This window comes from Typopeltis vanoorti, chromosome 14 (genome assembly GCF_054136105.1).
Source record: "Typopeltis vanoorti isolate ZY-2024b chromosome 14, IOZ_Tvanoo_1.0, whole genome shotgun sequence".
NCBI classification, from domain to species: domain Eukaryota; kingdom Metazoa; phylum Arthropoda; class Arachnida; order Uropygi; family Thelyphonidae; genus Typopeltis; species Typopeltis vanoorti.
The window spans coordinates 12,202,869-12,221,451 of NC_143562.1; the positions used below are offsets into that span (position 1 = coordinate 12,202,869).

The 18,583-nt window shown below is 35.3% G+C and overlaps 1 protein-coding gene across 3 annotated transcripts; it reads right to left on the reverse strand.

Annotated features, from left to right (window-relative positions):
• Window positions 1-4,814: 4,814 nt before the first annotated feature.
• On the reverse strand, window positions 4,815-18,298 carry LOC150099233 (uncharacterized). 3 transcript variants are annotated; one of them, XM_090404005.1, is made up of 3 exons: window positions 18,200-18,298; window positions 15,286-15,380; window positions 4,815-6,788 (listed from the first exon to the last, which is right to left on the reverse strand). In XM_090404005.1, the coding sequence occupies exon 3, from the start codon at window positions 6,644-6,646 to the stop codon at window positions 5,243-5,245; it is 1,404 nt and encodes a 467-aa protein (XP_090260131.1). In that variant the 5' UTR covers window positions 6,647-6,788; window positions 15,286-15,380; window positions 18,200-18,298; the 3' UTR covers window positions 4,815-5,242. The 3 variants fall into 3 exon arrangements, with proteins under 3 accessions (XP_090260131.1, XP_090260132.1, XP_090260133.1); XM_090404006.1 differs by lacking the exon at window positions 18,200-18,298 and adding an exon at window positions 17,979-18,002; XM_090404007.1 differs by lacking the exon at window positions 15,286-15,380 and having other exon boundaries at window positions 18,200-18,290.
• Window positions 18,299-18,583: the final 285 nt, after the last annotated feature.

Genomic DNA, 18,583 nt, shown 5'->3' on the forward strand with positions numbered 1-18,583 from the left:
AGGCCGTATGTATGGCAGCAGGATTCGGCCCCTTGCCACACCTCTGGGAAAAGTCAAAAATGGTTGTCTGAAAATTTCTACGACTTCACCAGTCCAAATGTTTGGCCTCCAAACTCCCCAGACCTTAACCCCATGGATTATTTTGTATGGGGCGCAGTTGAAAAAGACACCAATCGCACTTCCAGTAATACAAAAGCCCAGTTAATGGATAAAATTAAAACAGTTTTTGCGGCCCTTCCCAGGGAGACTGTAGCATCAGCTTGTTCGAGGTTCCGAAGCAGAATTGAAGCTGTGATCGATGCTAATGGTGGTTATTTTGAGTAAATCTTGTTGATAGTATTGTAATTAACTCTGCCTGTAATGTTTTTTTGTCAATTCATTAAATTTAATAGATACAAAGAAGATTTTCTTTTTCCTTACGAAACTGTCAAATTTATCCCGAACACCCTGTATATTGAACTTCAGGAAACTGTGAAGTAATTTCTGACGTAGGTGTGCTGAGTGAGGAAGAAAATGTTTCTGCTTCTGATTTTCTATTTCTTGGATTGTGAGCGCATCCTTTGTAATTGGCAGTGTGAGGACTGCCACAATTGGTATATTTAGCCAGGGTAGATTTTGGTTTAGTGCATGTATTTGTTGAGTGGGCAACCCAACATTTTAGACATCTGAATTCCGCCCTGCACATCTTCTGGGCATGGCCAAATCTTTGACATCTGTGACACTGCTCTATTCAAGCTCTTTTTTTTAGTGGTTCTATAGTAATTTTTAGTCGTCAGATCATATATGTGCTCATAAGCTTGACTGATGTCAATTAGAACTGGCATTGGAATCTTGTCTTTTTTGGTCATTCTACTGACCTTAACGAGTGGTAGGTCTTGGTGGTGTAGATCCGCAACCACATCTTCCATGGATACCTCTTCCGAGACACCTGATTACTACCTTGGGGTTTCTTTCTTATCCTAGTGAAAAGGTGTGATAGTGTATACCTTATGCATCCAATTCACCAGTCAACCTTCGATAATCCATCTCTGAGCATGGCTGTATTTTAATACCTTCTGTGACATTCTTTGCTTGACTGTATGAAATCTTTAAATTGGATATCATAGTCCTTAGGGCCATCTATTTTTTTATTTTCTCGCAGAATAATCGGAGGTATCTTTTCCCTTGAGGAGGTAGGAGAGTCCGGGTCAGGAACGTCTTCTTCCATTCGATCCGCTTTGGGTTGTTCAGACTGCAGTTTTGCGTTTTTTGCGAGCGCGAACCTCCTGATAATCGCTGTGATCTGCAATGGAATTGTCATCAGTAGTTGTTTCTATTACGCTGGTGCTATCTTGATGGATACCGGGAAGAAGTTAAGATAGTTGAGGGTCATCTGAATCAACCGCTTTTATTTGAATTAAATCTATGGCCATTTAGTGTGCAGTAGATTGCCTACATGCTTGAAGATAGTCAGAAGTTCTTTGAAATTTAGTTCTTCATATGGTGTCTCCATGATTGACCTCAAAGTCTGTTCTGTGTGGCAGGACATGCCTTGCCCTTGTCATGAGAGCAAATAGACAGTTGTTTATGATTACAAGATATGAAACAATGGCGATACTAGCGGCAGTAAGCCTAGCATGTCGCCCTTGTCATTTCAATTGACTTACCTGAAAAAACCACTATGGAAAAATAAAGTGTCTGTTTATGGTAGTAAGCAATGAACTACTATTTTTAATGAATAATCATAAATCGCTAAAAAACATATCAATCAAATTCACAACTCACCATCAATAATACACGAAACACTAACAAGCGAGCCGCCAACATGAACGCGATAATCTAGATCAGTGCCATTATATCTTTAATTGTAATGCCCAAATATATAAGGAGACAAAGTAAACACAATAAGCACTACGAACACTCTACTACTGGCGCAAGCTGCATATAAACAGTGGAACTGCGCTAATAGCTCGCATCTTATTTTGACATGCATATGCTTGCGCACGTGTGGCAATATGAGACTGTGGTAAACGCAGTGCTGCTAGCGTCCTTCACCCTCCTAAGTGCTACAAGATGAATTTTTATTATTTTTTATACAAAATAAGAGAATTAAGTATGACTGTTGATGATAAAATTAAATATTACAATCAAATATAAATAAATTAATAAATATATTTATATATCAAGAAAAATTGGGAATGCTGCAGTTTCTATGCATGAGCCTCCCCCGGCCTACTCCCTATAAGGGAATAATAAGCTAATGCCTTTTATTCCCTTATAGGGAGTACGTGAAGCCTTTTAATCCTATCTAGCTTATGGAAATTGAGTACACATTTCGATCCGCACCAGTAGCCAATCAGAGATAGCTAGCCCAAGACTATCACAAGTTATAAGTAGCAACCGATCCAGACCAGCATGCAAGCACTGATATCTCTTCCTTAACACTAACACGATATGTTACTGTTATAATATTGGTTCTGCAGTCGATTTATTTCAGTTTATGGGACGAAAAACCCTATACCTGAGATTATAAAGAATAAATGGTATAAATCCACTAAGGTTCAGTAGAGATTGAACTTCCTATCACTCTCCAAATATAAATTGCATCCACTGAAGAGCGGAAGACAAATGCCACCACCGCATGTTCTCTAACACATGCGGTGTTATAGAATATCTATTTCAGACAGTATATTACTGTCTGATATAGTGTGGTTTCCACAATCGATTTCCTTGAATTTACAGGATGAAAAACTCGCGTTCTCCATGACAAAAAAAAAAAAAAAAAATTGTTTTGGATCAACTAACAGGAAAACATATCGAAGGTCATTAAAAAATCCCCTCTAGTTAGCGACTACATTCGAATTCAGAATGGATTTCTTTGGGTGGTTAGCGCTAATGATGCACAGCTTCCACAGAGAGTAATTTATTTAACCTACAAAATATACAAAATACGCTAATGCCTTTTATTCCCCCATAGAAAGTAGGCAACACCATTTTAGCCCCATCTTACTTTCTGGAGACTGGAACAAGTTCTGTCCACCAGTAGCCAATCAGAGATAACTATCCCAAGACCATAACTAATTATAAACTACATCCATTGAAGTGACAACCAATAAGCACCTATACCTGCTCAGCCTTTTCATCGGACCTATAATTAGTGACAGACATGGGCCAGCTATCTTTGATTGGCTACAGTGGAGATTGAACTGCCCACTCAGTCTCCAAAAGCTAGATAGGGTATAAAGGGTCCACTCCTCCTCCTTCAGAGCAAGGATAAGGCCTTGTTTTCATCTGAAGGGGAATTTTGAGCAGCAATGCATGCCAAACGTGTTCTATGGGGTAGAGATCTGAGGAGCATGTGGCTACTGGATTCGATTAATATCCTTGGTCTCCAGAAATATCCATCTGCTCATGTACGATGTGTTTTGGCATTGTCAGCCATATAAATGAATTATTCATCTACAGCACCACAGAACAATTGAACATGATGTTGAAGAACATTGAAATATTGTTCACCAGTCATAGTCCAATTTTCCAACACTTGTAGCTCGGTGCTTCCATTAAGAATAATGCATCCCCACACATAACCCTAGCACCGACACATCTATCACTTTTAAGAACAATCTTGGGATGGTCAGCAGTACCACTCTCACACCAAATCAAGTGTTGTCTAGAATTAGATAAAGTCTAAAATGACCCTCATCCGCAAAGAGTACATTCGCACATTGGTGTCCTGTCTAATTTTTGTGGATACAACACAACCGAAAACATGATCTGCGATCAACTGTGGATAAAGCGATGCATCCTACAGGCCTTCAAGTGTATAGGTCTACTCCTTGCAGACGTCTTGCCACAGTTTGTCGATTATCCACGTACCTGTGCTTGAATGGAGCAGACTTGCAAGTTGACCTGCTGTGGAATGTCAATTACGTTTGGCTATTATAACCAAAAATCTTTCATGCCCTGTGGTACAGCGAGGGCAATCTCTTACAAAAATCTAAAATACATTCCACTGGTTTGAAAGGCTGCCCAAAACCTTGAAACAATGCCGTGTGTGATCAGAGACAATGACTACAAGCATTCCAAAGGTCAGGAAATTAAATAAAGTAGGTGTAAAATGGATAAGTGAAGATGTGAAGCCTGCAATCTGGAAGAAAAAGGTGAACAGAGATAATCAGTAACACGAAGAGTGCAAAGAGCAAGCAAGGAAAGTGACTAACTTAGTAATTGTAGCAAAAGTGCAGTATATGAAAACCAGTTAGCAAATGATGCTAAGATATCCTATGGTGTTTTTTAGATGTGGCCAGTAGAAGGAAGAATGATTATGGGAGGATTATGTTGGCCAGTGATGGGAGAATGATAAATACTGAGGATATAGTATAGGAGGTGTTAAATGAGCAGTTCAGTAAGTATTCCATCCTTGTGATTGTAACATAAAGCAGAGCTTGAGAACAGTGGGAAATATCTGCAGTCTCTAGTCTGTTGAAGTGTTTTACTTCTGACCCAGCTCTCAGATCCATAAGTTAAAACTGGTTTGAACACTGTCTTGTATACAGCTAATTTACTGTTCTGACTAATTTCTCTTATTCCATATGAATTTATTCAGTTGACTTCCTACCATACCAGCATTGTTGCTTCTGTTGTATATTTTCATATTTAATTTATCATCTTCACCAAAAATCGTGCTCAAGTAGCTGAAATGTTTTACTTGTATAGGTTCTCCATTCACAATGCAGTTGATATTTTCAATGCTTCTGCCTATTTTCATTATTGTTGTCTTGTTATTGCTGACCATCTGACATATCTATTACAAGTTATTCAATTTAGTCAGGGAATCTTGTAGACTTGTAGCGGATTTATTTAAAAGTATATCATCATCTGCATAGAGCAAAGAGCTGACATTAGCATCTCAAATTTTGATATCAGATTTAATACAACTTTCCTTCATGATGTGATCCATATAGATAATGAATAACAGAGAGGATAATGTACATCCTTATCTAACACTAGATTTAACATTAAACAATATTACAATTGTCTAGCTTCAGACAACTGTAAATAATTTTCAATAAGTATCAAAGAAAAGTAAAAGGTCTCTCATTATGTGATTTCTTGTGTTTTTTTTAGATGACTTGATATCTTAAATGATTTCCCACAACTTTCACAGACAAAAAGTCTTACATTTCGATGAACTGCTGTATGTTCTGTCAGATTATTTGCCTGTTTTACCAATTTTCCACAAGTTTCACAAGTAAAAGGTCTTTCATTTGTGTGAGTTTTTATGTCGTTTGAGTTGACTTGACACTATAAATGATTTTCCACAAGTTTCACAAGAAAAAGGTCTTTCATTTGTGTGAGTTTTTGTGTGTTCTTTGAGTTTACTTAATTCTCTAAACGATTTTCCACAAGTTTCACAAGTAAAAGGTCTTTCATTTGTGTGAGTTTTTATGTGTGCTTTGAGTTGACTTGATACTTTAAATGATTTTCCACAAGTTTCACAAATAAAATTTCTTTCATTTGTGTGAATTCTTATGTGTACTTTGAGATGACTTGATAATATAAATGATTTTCCACAAGTTTCACATGCAAATGCCCTCTCATTTGTGTGAGTTCTTGCATGTTCTTTCAGATGCCTTGATATTTTAAATGATTTCCCACAAATTTCACAGCTAAAAGGTCTCTCATTTGTGTGTGTTCTTATATGTTTTGTCAAATAACTTAATACTTTAAATGATTTCCTACAAAGTTCACAGTGAAAAGGTCTCTCATTTGTGTGTGTTCTTGTATGTTTTTTCAGATCATTTGAGAATATAAATGATTTCCCACAAGTTTCGCATCTAAAAGGTCTCTCATTTGTGTGAATTTGTATGTGCATTTTCAGGTGAACTAATGATGCAAATGACTTGCCACATGTTTCACATGTAAATTGCAGTTCTTTGCTGTGAATTTTTTTATGTTTTTTCAGATAACGAGATTCTGAAAATAATTTTCCACAAAATTCACAAGTAAAGGTTTTCTCATTTGAGTGAATTCTCATGTGTTCTTTCAGATGACTTGACATTATAAATGATTTGCCACAAACTTCACATATACATGGTCTTTTGTTAGTGTGGATCATCGCATGTACTTTCAGAGAATCAGATCGATTAAATGACTTCCCACAAACTTCACATATAAATGGTCTTTCGTTAGTGTGGATCATCATGTGGACTTTCAGAGAATCAGATCGATTAAATGACTTCCCACAAATATCACAAGTAAATGGTCTCCCATTTGTGTGAATTTTTGTGTGTTTTTCCAAATGACTTGATAATGTAAATGATTTACCACAAGCTTCACAAATAAAAGGCCTCACAGTAGCTTGAAATTTTCTGTGCTGTTTCAAATTGTTTAAATGTTTATATGACTCTCCAATCATTTCACATGATAGATGTTGCTCATCAGTATCAAATTTCTGTTGTTTCAGATAACTGAAGAGTGTAAATGGCATCTTACAAGCATTACAAATAAAAGTATCTTCATTAGGATTACCTGCCAACTTCACTTTCACTTGTTCTGATTGTTTATGTGTCTCTCTACAAGAATGACATAAAAATAGCTTTTTGTTCACCTGTTCTTCTGTATTTGTGAAGAGTATTGAATCCTCAACTTTCAGAGACTTCTCCATAACTATCCTTTATACAAAAAACAATTTAATTTTATATCTTCATGGAAGACCAAATGAACTGTTTTGCACTAAATCCAGGATAACTTATAATTCGATATCAATATTCATTCTTGCCTCCTTTTATAAATGATCCAATTTGTATCTAGGAAGAAAAGAAAAAAACTGTTTTTAACAAGTAAATATATTTGTAATATATTATGCAATTGTATTATGAACATTTATTACACTGATAAATTTAAAAGACATGATAATAATATTGCATAGTATGCATCTATTGAAAAACAAAGGCGGTGGAGAAATAAAAATGTGTGTATTACAGAGAAATTTTCCTTCTGAATATTTCTTGTAAGATTTATGCAAATATAGTTGAGAAGAAGGCTAAGAAAAATTGTGGAAGGGAAGCTCAGAGAAGAACTGGGTTCAGGCCAAATACAGGTTGTCAGAATCAGATTTCACTGTACTACAAATATTTGAGAAATCATGGGAATATATAAAGATCTACATTTAAATATTATAGATCTTGAAAAGGTATATAACTAGGTGCCAACAGGAAAGCTGTTCAAAATGCAGCAAAATCTGTATTAACCGGAAACAAAGGGACTTCGCCAATTCCGGATACAAGATTTTACTGGATAATGGAATATACATTTCGAGAACTTAGCTGTTCATGTTTTGTGATTCTATCTGTAGAAATTGCAGCATCATGCAAAGTTCGTTGGTCATATTTTTCGATCTGCTGACCATAATTAAACATAAACATAAAAATAATATAAAAAAATATTATATTAAACATAATATAATATTATGTTTAACATAAAAATATAAAATATAAATAACATAAAAAGTCATGCAGATTTTTTAAAATTTAAAACAGATACACAATTTTATACTTCACGAAATCAAATTTAAACAGCATTTAAAAATTACAGTACGTATTATCAGATGCAAGTTGTTGTGAATTTCTGCTTACAAGATTGTCGCCGGAGATTTAAAAATTCACTGTATATACAATGAAGTTTCATAACATCATGTGCTGACACAGATGAACATTCTTCAGCAAATCTTATGAATGTCTGCAATCCTTTGTCAGCTTTCTTCCAAGTAACTTTCGTGGTCTGCGTATGGTCATCTTCATCATCTTTCTCCTTTCTCAGTACATGTTCGATTATTTCATTGTCATCAAGAGAGAGAGTGACGGGAACAGAATTGTCTACATCACCCAAGCCTGCACCTCCTCTTCACTAACCTTCTCTGAATGTGTTACTAAATTCAAGATGTCGGAAGTGTTGCCAATTTTTTGTTTGTGGTGAACATTAGCATCATGCAAAGTTCGTTGGTCATATTTTTTGATCTACCGATTATTTCAGCAAATCCAAAAATTGGGAACACTTCTAAAACCTACTAAATCTCACACATACAAAGAAATACTTTAAAAAAAAAAAAAATCAGCTAATGCTTATGTTGTTCCCGTATAGGGAGTAGGCAGGGCCGTTTACCCTATCTAACATTTGGAGACTGAGCGGGCAGTTCAATCTCCACTGGTAGCCAATCAGAGAGATAGCTGGCCCAAGGCTATCACTGATTCATCGGTATGCAGTGAAGAAGGCGGCAAGCTAGTGCTGCCATCTAGTGGTCTCTAACCCTAACACAATATTTTTAATGTCTGAAAATAGTGTGGGTTCTACGTTCAATTTTCTTGAGTTTCCAGGGCCGTTTACCCTATCTAACATTTGGAGACTGAGCGGGCAGTTCAATCTCCACTGGTAGCCAATCAGAGAGATAGCTGGCCCAAGGCTATCACTGATTCATCGGTATGCAGTGAAGAAGGCAGCAAGCTAGTGCCGCTATATTGTGGTCTCTAACCCTAACACAATATTTTTAATGTCTGAAAATAGTGTGGGTTCTACGGTCGATTTTCTTGAGTTTCCGGGACGAAAAACCCAAGTTTCCGAGAGAAAAAACCGCTAGCCCGTGCAAGAGATCGACTAACTCGGGAACCGGCCGAAAAAAGGCTTAGAAAAAGTTCCTCTAGTCAGAGACTAGATTTGAACCACCAAATCCTTTCTTCGTGCAGTCAAGCGCTGTAGAGTGCAAACACCACTTCTACTGAGCTACACAGGCTCACAAAGAAATACTAGAACACCATAATGCAGTTTTCAAATTTCCTTGCAAACAAGATGGTGATGTCACCTACACAGGTTCTACTATCAGATCTTTGTGGGCAAGACTACAAGAACACTCCGTGACTGCAACATCCCAATTCAGAACATTTAAAAAATATAAAACGCAACAACCAAAAGGAAAGCAGAATACTAAATACTAAATACAGGAGAAATAAATGCAGGAAAAATAGAATACAAAATATAGGAAAAAAGAAATAGCAGTCCACACCCTTGAACAGAAACATATACCCCAAATCAACAATTGCATAATAGTAGGCATACAGGAAAACAAAACAATACTTAGGAATATCAGAAACAATAGCCATAAAATGTAACAAAAACTCAGTAAATGTCCACTGACCCTACATAATTTCTGAGAGTTGCAAGCTCCATAACATAAAAATTAGGTAACGACTTTGACCAATAGATAGAATACAACACAGATACACCAAGTCAGCATGACATAGCCTCCACTTCCCCCCACAAGCTCCGAAGACAACGCACTGTCGAAAAAGCTCACGCACTGTTCTCCCACCCCTGATCTTATTTCATAATATCCTTCTCCTTCCCCTAAAATTTCTATGTTTATCCCCACCATTAATAAATTAAAAAAAAAAAAAAAAAACAGGTTTTTCAAAAAAGGTTTGCATATCTCTTGCCTCTCCAATAATTCTCCTAGATTCCAACTCTCCTTCCACTGAGGTCATACTTCCTTCCTTCAACAATATACATCACCATACAGCGGGATGCCAATGAAAAAGAAGACAGCCAGCAACATCCCACAAAGGTATGTCCAGTTTTTCTTCCTATACATTCTTCGTATATCTGTCCATATAAAACATCAGTAATGCCCTAAAATTTGAGTAAAAAGCCAATTACATTATAAAAAAGCGAAACAAAAATATGCTGAATAGCCATAAAAATAATATTTACTTAGAGGAGTAACATGGGAATTTCCCCAGAAATAATACCTATGAAATAGCCATTCTTCAAAAGTGCTTGAGATTATAATTTGCCAATGGAAGGATAGAGAATGCCTTACAGCATGTCCTTCATCTATTTATATATTTTATTACCTCATATAAAATATCCTGAGTACATAAACTGAAAAAATTTTCAAGATGATGGAGCTAACACAGAGAAAACTTGCAGGGTTTTCTCTGCATTAGCTCATTATAATGACTTGCACAACTAATACTGTATCATCCATGTGGCACTAAGTGTATAATTATATATCTTTAACATAACAGATACTTAAGTACCAGAAGCTAGTGCTGCAACCCCCAGAACAAAGAACCCATAGAGAAACTTGACCACATCCTAATCACTGTTGGCTTCTCCCACCCACTTAATGCTGCTGATATAATAATACTCTTTACTAATCATAGAGTAATCCTTTATAAACATCCACCATAAATAAGAGTTCATTTAATTGACCTAACTGAACTGAACTAAGGATCCCGTTTGTTCCTTGAGTAACTATTTGTATTAATAATAAAGGAAACTATTTTAAAATTAGATGCAGCAGCAGTGTCAGTTATGCTAATTACCTTAATTTTTTTTTGTTGTTGTTTTGTTTTTATACAACAGAAAAATTTAGTGTTTGGAGTTTACTCCTTTATTTTTGTATGGGGCAAAATAAGCAATAAAACATTCTCTTGTTTTAGGATGAAAGTATATTCCCTATGGACACGAAAAGATGCACCATATGTTGGAAGTTTTTTCATTTGGTTAGACTAGGGGTGGCCAACCTTTTATAGTTCATACGTCGATTTTTTCATATTTTAGTTAAGATGCGCCATACAAACTTATATCACTTTTCAGCGCTTTTAAAATATGGTAATATGGATATATTTAACAGTTATGCATAAAATGATTTATTATAGACACTTTTAGCAGTTTTAAATAAAAGGATTTCATATAAAGACAAGATAAACATTAATTATTTTATTGCCTTTTGATATTGCTTTGCTTTTGCTAAGCTTGTAATGTTTGGAGTTAAATCAGTTACAGAAAGCATTAAATAGTTTTTCAAATTTGAATCAGTCAGTCGTGACCGTAGTTTGTTCTTAATCATTTTCATTTATGAAAATGTTGTTTGCATCTGTACGTAGTTCCAAAATGAAAGATATAACTCTGAGCAAATTTTCTCAGTTCTGGAAAATGTTCACAGGGCAACGATCACCAGAAATTAATTATATCAAAAGCATCTGGGAGTGATGGAAGTTCATTAAATTTCATTTTCAATAAAGAATTGGTTCTGAGATCAATAAGTTCCATTTGTATGTTACTAGGCATCGTCAAGATTTTTTGTTCAGCAAGTGAAAAGGGATTTATAAATGCCTTTTCACTTACTGAAAGAAGTATGCAGTCTCCTTCTTTGGCAAAGTCACTAAAATGAATGTTAAAGGACTCTTTTAATAATCTGAGTTTCTCAGTATATTCTGTAAGTTGCCATTATTTTCAACAGATTCACTATGTTCTTTTAAATGTGGAAATTGACTTAAATCCCCATTTTCTAACTGGGAGATTAACAGTTTTAATTTCATTTTGAATGCACTGATGTCATTTACTAAGCTAGGAAGCAATTTGTTCTTGCCCTGCAGTTTCAAATTTAGATAATTGAGGTAGCTGGTAACATCTCATCACACAACAAGGCTTTTTCCTCATGCAGCTCATCCTTCTCTTCCAGAAAATTATGAACACTTTCTTTCAGCTTCCAAAATCTACTGAGAACTTGTCCTTTAGAAAGCCAGCGCACCTCACAATGAAGGATGAGATCACCATATTCCATATCTAGCAGTTCACAATATTCTCTGAATTCTCTTCTGTTTAACCCTCTTGCTCTAATTTTATTCACACACTTTACAACTGGTATCATAACATGCTTCAAATTTAGAGTTTTTCCATACAGAGATTCTTCATGTATGATACAGTGATACTTTAGTAGAGAACAACCTAAAAAACCTTTCAAGTAAAGTTACAGTCCCAGAAACTCTACCTATCATTGACAGTGCTCCATCAGTGCACATACTGATGAGCTTACTAGAATCTATGTTGAAAATTTATTTATCACTAGGTTAGACTATAATAGATTTAGTTTAATCCTTTATCCCAGTGAGAGCAAACAAAGTTTGCACCTGAAAATATCTTCAGGACTAAATATAGTGTTGTACTATCTTATCCAGTAAGTAGTGCAACACCAAGGCAACTCGTGGCAAAGGTGGAGCAAGCTACCAGGCACTTCTAACCCAGTATCTCCCATAATGCAAAACACATTTCCTATGTGGATATGTATACTGTTATGCATTAAAGGGATTGGCCATCTACCCAGACTAGTTTCGACCTTTATTGAGGTCTCTTCAGTGGGAGCCAGGCCCAGAGCTGGAGATACCAGGCAGAAGCCTGGTATCTCCATAAATAAATAAATTTTCAACATCTTTCTCTAAATCCAGAGTAATTTTTAAAAAAGGTGATAAACCTTTTGGCAACTCCCATAGGCACAGATGACTTGCTACTGCTTCTGCCTGGTATCTCCAGCTCTGGGCCTGGCTCCCACTGAAGAGACCTCAATAAAGGTCGAAACTAGTCTGGGTAGATGGCCAATCCCTTTAATGCATAACAGTATACATATCCACATAGGAAATGTGTTTTGCATTATGGGAGATACTGGGTTAGAAGTGCCTGGTAGCTTGCTCCACCTTTGCCACGAGTTGCCTTGGTGTTGCACTACTTACTGGATAAGATAGTACAACACTATATTTAGTCCTGAAGATATTTTCAGGTGCAAACTTTGTTTGCTCTCACTGGGATAAAGGATTAAACTAAATCTATTATAGTCTAACCTAGTGATAAATAAATTTTCAACATCTTTCTCTAAATCCAGAGTAATTTTTAAAAAAGGTGATAAACCTTTTGGCAACTCCCATAGGCACAGATGACTTGCTACTGCTTCTGCCTGGTATCTCCAGCTCTGGGCCTGGCTCCCACTGAAGAGACCTCAATAAAGGTCGAAACTAGTCTGGGTAGATGGCCAATCCCTTTAATGCATAACAGTATACATATCCACATAGGAAATGTGTTTTGCATTATGGGAGATACTGGGTTAGAAGTGCCTGGTAGCTTGCTCCACCTTTGCCACGAGTTGCCTTGGTGTTGCACTACTTACTGGATAAGATAGTACAACACTATATTTAGTCCTGAAGATATTTTCAGGTGCAAACTTTGTTTGCTCTCACTGGGATAAAGGATTAAACTAAATCTATTATAGTCTAACCTAGTGATAAATAAATTTTCAACATCTTTCTCTAAATCCAGAGTAATTTTTAAAAAAGGTGATAAACCTTTTGGCAACTCCCATAGGCACAGATGACTTGCTACTGCTTCTGCCTGGTATCTCCAGCTCTGGGCCTGGCTCCCACTGAAGAGACCTCAATAAAGGTCGAAACTAGTCTGGGTAGATGGCCAATCCCTTTAATGCATAACAGTATACATATCCACATAGGAAATGTGTTTTGCATTATGGGAGATACTGGGTTAGAAGTGCCTGGTAGCTTGCTCCACCTTTGCCACGAGTTGCCTTGGTGTTGCACTACTTACTGGATAAGATAGTACAACACTATATTTAGTCCTGAAGATATTTTCAGGTGCAAACTTTGTTTGCTCTCACTGGGATAAAGGATTAAACTAAATCTATTATAGTCTAACCTAGTGATAAATAAATTTTCAACATCTTTCTCTAAATCCAGAGTAATTTTTAAAAAAGGTGATAAACCTTTTGGCAACTCCCATAGGCACAGATGACTTGCTACTGCTTCTGCCTGGTATCTCCAGCTCTGGGCCTGGCTCCCACTGAAGAGACCTCAATAAAGGTCGAAACTAGTCTGGGTAGATGGCCAATCCCTTTAATGCATAACAGTATACATATCCACATAGGAAATGTGTTTTGCATTATGGGAGATACTGGGTTAGAAGTGCCTGGTAGCTTGCTCCACCTTTGCCACGAGTTGCCTTGGTGTTGCACTACTTACTGGATAAGATAGTACAACACTATATTTAGTCCTGAAGATATTTTCAGGTGCAAACTTTGTTTGCTCTCACTGGGATAAAGGATTAAACTAAATCTATTATTATTACTAGAATCTAGTTGTTGATTTTCTAGACATGACTTTACTTTGTCAAATATGTCTGACCCTCTGGTTTTCCCATGAAGTGACTCAAGACCGATAAGTTCTTCAAAGATGTTAAAATTACCATCAATTCCTCTTGTAAAAATGCTTAATTGGGCTACATCACATATGTCAGCGAATTCGTCCAAAAGAAAAGAAAGCATAAACGTGAACATGGTCTTTTAATTGCTCAGTAACATCATGGGAAAGTTCTTCGATACGTCTTGTAATTGTTTGCTTAGACAGAGCAATTTGGTTTACTTTTCTTTCAACATTCTTATCACCAAGACATTTTGCAAATTTTTCGAGACAGGGCTTAACAACTTCCTCTCCATCAGAGAAAGGCTTGTGTTTTTTAGCCAACACAAAGGCAATTTCATAAGACACCTCCATCATTGCCACACTTTCACAACTTCATTTCACAAATATATTTTGTCTCTTTTTTATTTCTTCCTTTTTCTTAACCACGTATACTTTCTGCAACTCAGACCCAGGAACTAACTTCAGTTTTTCTTCTAATTCAGCTTGATGTTTTCTATAGTGTCTGTTAAGATCATGTCTTCTATTATCTGAGAGAGCGCTTAAATAAGAACTAATTTTCCCACAGTTCATTAAACTGGCATTTGCTATCACCTTCTGCTTTTCTTCTGCTCATTTTCTTTTGCAAAGTAATGGGTAACTGATTGTAAAAAAAATTATTTCAAAAAGTAAAGCTTATTATTAAATAATTTATTTATTTAAATTATTTTATGGTTTTAAACATTATGAACATTCAAAAACATTTCTACAAATTTAAGATAAGATTCCTGTTTTCATGAAGACCTAATGCAGTTTTATAAGTTTAAAAATAGTATATATATATATATATATTTTTTTTTTTTCATAGAGTGTTTTCGTCTCTCTCTTGTAATATATTATGTCCAATGAAATACGAGATCGCTTCCTGCCATAAGACAGTCGATCAGTTGGCAATCACGCACGCAACCCAAACATCCTCATTACGAAAGCTTTGGTGATGATCAGTTAAATTTTAGGAATAAATCTACTATACGTAAATAAAAAGAAAAAAATATTGTATTAAAAAAAACATAAAAACACACACATACAAATACTCTGAACAATTGCAGGTTTCAGTATCATCAAATTAAGGGAGCGAGCAAGGACTTGACATACGCGTTCAAAATGAAAAAAATTATTTTTAAATTTACAGAACTATATTAAGCCTTCATGAAAACAGAAATCTTATCTTAAACTTAAAGAACTGTTAATAAAAACAAATACGTTTAAAAACAGAGAATTGTTCACTCACATCGAATCAGAAGTTCATCGAACGCTATGATGATAGTCAGCTGTAAACTGATTGAGTAACTGATGACGGATGTCAGCATTTCCCAGTGTCTGTTGCTTCAAGATCAAACAAGTATAATAAGTGCGCACTCTAGAATTCAGTGGTAGGTTAATTGTGTGTTTATATATATACATATATATAAATTGTATACAATATTTTTAAAAATTTTTCTCTGGGGTTCAGTGCGCCACTTCTAATCATGCAATGCGCCACTTTTGGCGCATGCACAATAGGTTGGCCATCCCTGGGTTAAACTATAAATTATATATTTAGTTTAATCCTTTATCCAAGTGTAAGCAAACAAAGTTTGCATCTGAAGTATCTTCAGGACTGGGGCAACTCATGGTAAAGGTGGATAAAGCTTCACATCACTTGCCTTAGTATCCTATAATGCAAAACACATCTCCTTGCAGACATGTATAATGTTATGCATTATGGGTATATAGATAGATATGACTTCTGCATTGCTTCAACCTTGGTATCACCTCTGGGTCTGGCTCCCACTGAAGAGACCTCAATAAGGTCAAAACTGGTCAAAACTTCAGGAGCAAACTGGTCTGGATAGTTTGCTCCTGAAGTATCTTCAGGAGTAAACTATCCTTTATCCAAGTGTAAGCAAACTCTGTTTGCTTACACTTGGATAAAGGATTAAACTAAATATATAATTTATGCACCATATGATGGGATGTCATATCAATGTGCCCTATCAACTCATGATAGATACAAGAGCCTATCACTCAAAATCAGTGGAAGGCAGCATCAATAGAAGGTAGAAGTGGGAGAGTGTGACATGTCAGATAAGAAATACAAAAGTTAATAATAAAGGATTTAAAGGTGCTCAAAAGAATAGAATGAAAATCTCGTCAGCTTCTTGATCAAGTACTACCTAGAGTTATACTTCATAGAATTCTGGGCAATGAAGCATATCAATTTTGGTGTGTGTGCCGAAAGTAGCAAACATCAGGGATCAACTAATTAGATAAAATCATACTTGCCACAAAAAACAATATACTCACCCAAAACTCCACCCTATTTTTAATGATATGTCCCAATAAGTCAAAGGAATTCCATGAAGTGATTAGTGATGCTATATCATTGTTGTAACATTTCCCATGTGTGCAAACCATTCCAAGTCAATAAAAAAATAAGAATAGGAAGAACGGTAAAAACAATACTGATATTTTGAAAACTATTATTTATTACATTAGTTTTTGTTACCAAAATATCTGTTTATATTATGCATACTTTCCTATGTTTTCATAAAATAAAAAAAAAATGTTGAGAAAGTTATTTTTAATCAAATTAAAAAAATACTCTATAATTTTTTTATTTGTCATCTAGTTATCCAGTTGCAACTACTTGCCACAGATGAATAGGAAAGCATATTTATTGAACCTTGCTGCATATAATCCAAAACATGGCAATCAATAGTGTAGATTATGTCATCTCAACTGCATTGTTGAGTATAAGAAGTGCATAAGTAGTAACAAACAACACTATACAATGCCTATCAAGTTTTATTGTGAATATGCATATTCCAAATGCCTGGCAAGTGCATGATGCTTAATGAATAGTTCCAACAATGAAATTGGGAGTGGCATAATAATTTGGAGCTGTCTCATTATACGGAGTTGTAGTGCCTGAAAATAAACACCAACTGATGTGCAACATTCTGCATAATGCATGTGTTTCTGCATTATGACAATTTTACAGACGAGATCTATGTCTTATTCAACATGCTGAATGCAATATGTAATATTACAGGTGCTATTACAACATGGTTTAAGGAAAATGTGAAAATGATCCAAGTTTCATTCTTGTCATGACAAGAATAGTTATACAGAATTTTTTTTTTTTTTTTAACTGAAGATAAGCTGATCTTGTATGGAAAATGCAGGATTTCCATTCCCAAAAATTCTAGTTGTTTCATCCCACATACAGGCCAAAACACACATAACTTAGCTAAAAATACTGTTAATAGGTGGCAGATGGCATAACGTTGGATAGTTTCAGGAATGCTGTGTATGGATAGATGTTAGAAAGTGTAGATAGAGCAGAGTGCCCTCTTGCAATGGAGATATTTAATAATAATAACCAGTTGGTCTGTACATATTCCTGATCTCAACTCACAACACCTCTGTAATAAACTGGGGTATCAAGTCCATAAATAAGAGTAACATTACAAATTTGTGGAATGATCACTAAAAGGATGACCAGAACCAAAGATACACCTACACGTTATTAAGTAGGTGATACAGTGAGCTTGCATACAGTTTAGATTTGCATGTACTGTAAAGTGATATCCCATTATTTATTTAAGCATGATTACTGCACTAATTTACGTCGCATAGATTTCAAACAATGGTTTTTGGACCTCTAAGAGAGATTGTAAATATTCAATATATTTGAACGATTTCGAAGGGAAATATGACTATGTTATGATAGGTTATATATACGTAACGAATCTGAACAGAGATGACAAAACCTGGAATATAAGCTATTTATTGCACACCTCAATTTTCCCGAGAACTGCGCGAAACAAAACAGTATCTTTTGGGATTTATCTAGAGCAAATATAAACAATCATGGTAAAAACTAAAAATGTATTTAATAAAATAACACACCCTGATATCGCACTTTTTATGACTACTCACTTTAAGTTTCGCGTTAAAAGAAATACTGTATAGTGAAATTAGCAGTTACTAAATTTAGTCATTTGCTCTTAGAATTTCATATATGAATGACCCTGAGAAGTTGAATATGGAGTTGTAGAGCAGATGCCCTACCTCGATGAATCCTTGGACTACCTGGAGGTATCAAATAATAATAATTTTTACAATGAACTAAGAGCGGTTTAATCTATAACATCACTTACTCTCAAAACCAGTTATGTAATTTCTTTTATCTTCCTGTTATTAACAATTTATTCCACCCTCAAGATTTTACTAAACACGACAAAAAGCAAGAAATAACACCTGAAACACCTAACACGTTTTAAGCAGTGTCCCGCGGCCTCTGTCGATTTAAATTTTAAAATGAAGTTTCATATTTTCAAAAAAAAAAAAAAAAAAATCCTCTAGCACCTTTTTATTTTCAAATGTAATAATAGGAACTCTTTTAGTTGAAAGTATAAATAATAAATAAAATAAATCTATAGCTGAAAGTAATATTTTGAATTCGGTGAGAATTTATGATTCACCCTTAACCGTCACCACGTTGAACTTGCTACTACTGATTGTTGTGAAGGCATCGGGGATAG